Source organism: Saprolegnia diclina (genome assembly GCF_000281045.1).
Source record: "Saprolegnia diclina VS20 unplaced genomic scaffold supercont1.191, whole genome shotgun sequence".
Taxonomy (NCBI): Eukaryota; Oomycota; class Saprolegniomycetes; order Saprolegniales; family Saprolegniaceae; genus Saprolegnia; species Saprolegnia diclina.
The window spans coordinates 1-3,706 of record NW_008246258.1 but is presented as its reverse complement, the minus strand read 5'-3'; the positions used below and the strand labels follow the sequence as shown (position 1 = coordinate 3,706).

Sequence of the window (3,706 nt, the reverse complement as noted above, 5' to 3'; positions counted from 1 at the left end):
GCATCGCTTCGGACTGCGCTCTCCATAGTCAGTTAGTCGGTCAATTAGTGATCGAGGGTTGCGCTTTGCATCATCGCTTACATGGCTCACATGTCGGTGTCAACGACTCGGTCTCAAAGGACCAAGCGTGCCGATCCCTCCAAAACCACAACACCACCAAGTACTGGTACTTGAAAGAAGGTTTATCAACGCAAATGTACTTGAAGGAACTGGTATTATTCATAACTATACGACTTTCATGCCGAAGCAGCACGGAGCGCGGCGACAATCTCGGGGTTATGAAGGTCGTCTTCGCCAACAACAAACACTGTGGCCATGCCCATGTCGAAATGCGACGCCACGTGGCAGTGGAGCGGCCAGACGCCAACGTTATCAGCGACAAACCGAATGCGCGTCCAGCCGCACGGCGCCCCCGCGGTGCCCACTGGCTGGTTGTACGCTGCGTGGTACGGGTAGACGCCAACGACGTCGCGCTTGAAGGGCTTGGCTGCAGAGGGTGCGGCCGCATCGTATGCACCCGCACCAGCACCGACAACCCAAAAGCTGTGGCCGTGGAGGTGCCACGGATGCATCTCGCAGACGCCGTTGAGTGCGACCGCGTTCTCCAAGACGACGTCGACGACCTGGCCTTTCGTGATGCTCGTTGACGGCCGCGAGTTGTCGGGCAGCGCGCCAAGCTGGTTGGCGATGACAGCTTCAAGCACACTCGTCGTCATTTGTTTGACATACGTGATGTTGTTCATGGCCCACCGGCGCTGCTTGCCATCGGCACCGAACGCGATCTGCTTGCCTTGGAGGTGCACAATGACATCCGCGGTCGCCGGCATGTTCAAGCGCGTCGTCGGTTCAAACTGGTCCATAAAATTGACCGTCTCGGTCACATACGGAAGGAGCGTCGACGGCGACGTCGGCGCGCTCGGCGCACCTTCGTACTGGAGCACCGAGAGGCCGTTGCGGGGGGCGCCGGCGCGCCACCGGCCATCGATTTGCATAAAGTAATTGTCGACGGGCTGGTCCGTCGTGAGGAGGGCCGTGTAGCGCTGGCCAGGGAGCACCTCGACGTAGTCGACAGCTTTCGGCGCCACCTTGGTGCCCTCAATCTCGACGATCGTGAGCTTGTGCTCGGGAATGCGAAAATGCACGCCAAAGAGCGACGTGCCGCCAATGATGCGCAGCCGGTACGTCGTACGGGGCTTGACACGCAGCGTCATCAAGCTCGTGTCAACGCCCGACGAGCAGTTGCCGACGTTGCCGCGGCCGTTGGTCAAGAACGCTTGGGGAAAACCGACGAATTGAAAGGCCGGGGCGTCGAGGAGACCGTAATGAAGCGTATCGAGGTCGGCGTGCCAGTAGTCGGAGAGCATCAAAACGAGGTCGTCATACTTCTCGCCGTGTTCCTTGACGATGAGCGCGCCGTAGACGTGCATGTCCATAAGCTTCAGATGCGCGTGGTAGAAGAACGTGCCGGCCTCGTGCATGACAGTCGAACGCGTCACACTCGAGTGGGGCTGCATCGGAATGGCGTTGATGCCGGCGGCGCCGTCCGAGAAGGGCGTACCGAACTGGGTCGCGCCGTGGATGTGCATCGAGAACATCGAGTCGAGCTCGTTCACGATCGTCAAGTGGAGCTTGTCGCCTTTGTGCATGGTCAACGTCGGGCCCGTGAAGGACCCGTTCACCAAGAGGAGCTTGTTGTTGGTGACGCAGTCGGGCGACCCGGACCCACTCGAAATCACAAGCGTCTCATGCACGTCCTTGGTGTTGTAGCACCCGTCCCGCGCGGCGGCGAGCGCAACCAACAAGGAGAGGGCGCAGAGGAGGAGGGATCGCATCGTCAACAAATGAAAAGTGAATCACGTTTGGGGTGGCCGAGGTGCGTGGTTGCTATCAGCCCGAAGCCTGATAGCCGGGCACCACATGTTGGTGAAGGGACTGGCGTGGAGCCGCATTACGTGAGACTGGCCACGCCATGCGGTGCGCATATTATGGGAGAATAGACGGCAGCATTTTCATTACATTTTTTAAAGTTTTGCGCCTTGGTTGGCAAGTATGCAGCCGCGTCAAGCGTTCAGTGCTCCGCAGCCATCAGCAGCAAATATACCGGTACATTGGGTGACAGGACGGCTGCAACGCAGCCGACACGACCAGGATCAACCAGCCCTTGTGGAGTGGACGTGAGCTCAACTTGGCTCTTCCATGCACGAGCTGATAGCAATCTATGGTGTGGGCAGCGAGGAATCCAGTCGAGCATTTGACCACTCTCGGTGGCGTCGGAATGTAGCCTTGTAACCATAACTGTTCTGATTGGCTTGCATCGCAATTGAATTCGCTTAGATAGTACATATGGTGGAACAACAATGCGAGCAGATTTACCACATCGTACATACGCGTTGAAAAGGGCTGCTGTACCTACACACCTACAAAGAAAGCCAATTGAGTCTTTCAAGGTGTTCGTCTCCACACAACGTTATCGTCTATTCTACCGTCCAAGGCGACGCGAAACATACTTTGAAAGGTAATTACGGCGCGAGAGAACCATGTGTGTTGAACACCGCTGTTGCACACACCATAAAATGATCGGTGGCGACAAGCCAAGGGAAAAATCAAGGGAAATATGGGCAGTGAAACATTTATTGCGATGTCGCAACAACCCAATCCCACTGAACACGATAAAGCCCAAGCCGAGTTGACTTCGATGGTTAGCGAACTGATTTTCGACTCCTCCGACATTTGACCAATCAACGCAATTGAAATGATATACTGAGTGCCCTGGCAAGGGGACGCCTGTGCGCTGAAGCTCAGGCAAGTAAATGAATACTAAATCTGGAGGCCATTTCTACCACAACCTCCATATAAGCTGACGATTTGCGTTTGCCGCCAAATATTTCACGAGTGGGAGGGGTTGTAAATTAATTTCTGTCGTCTCCTCCGTCCTTTTTGCGTCCAGTACCAACAGTAGATCCAAGAGTTCTTGCCTACTGTACTCATATGCATATATTGTTTCAGCAGGCAAGACGACTCCTCCCAGTGGAATCTGTTGGGTCATCGATGTCGTCGGCAAGCAGCCATTGTATTCGGTTGATGTCAAGTTCAATCAAGTCCGCGGGAGCTGTCCGCGGGAGCCATTTGGCGCTTGTTCGAAAATCAAAAGGCTTATGGCTTTTGTTTAGCATTGTTTTTGTTTAGCATTGTTTTGGTAACCTCACTTCACTTTGTTGATTACATGTATTGACGCGAACAAGATTCAATGAAAACATATTGTATATTGTACAATGTACATTCGGCAACGGACGGTCCCAAACATTGCGTTCGGTGTATGTGCGTACGCCAATCGCGACGAGCGCCATGTTGTACCGCCGGGGTTGGAAGGCCACCGACACGAGCTTCTGCACCTTCCAGCTGCGCGCATGCAAATTCAATTGGCCGACCTCCTGCCTCTGCGCGGTGTACCCAATCGGAAGAGCCGCCGAGCTGTAACCCGTTCGGGATTGGCCAAGAGGGCGTCGTTACTCGCCTCGAAGGAAAACCTCCCACAACAAATCACCAAAAATACGCACCCTCGCCAAGAGACGCCCGCCTCTCAACGCACCGTGTAAACAAAACAGAAAAACCTGTAGGAAATAATATCTCAATAGACTCATTCCAACAACAACGAGCTTCTGCACTTGAGGAGGATGCACCACTCTCCAAAGACAAAACAAAGTCT

General features: G+C 54.5%; 1 protein-coding gene across 1 annotated transcript; it reads right to left on the bottom strand.

The window, feature by feature from the left end:
- Positions 1-175: 175 nt before the first annotated feature.
- SDRG_17072 (hypothetical protein) lies at positions 176-1,832 on the bottom strand (the record flags this gene model as incomplete). The annotated part of the gene is made up of 1 exon (XM_008623307.1): positions 176-1,832. One exon carries the CDS (start codon positions 1,830-1,832, stop codon positions 237-239), a length of 1,596 nt encoding a protein of 531 aa, XP_008621529.1. The 3' UTR covers positions 176-236.
- Between the last annotated feature and the right edge of the window lie 1,874 nt (positions 1,833-3,706).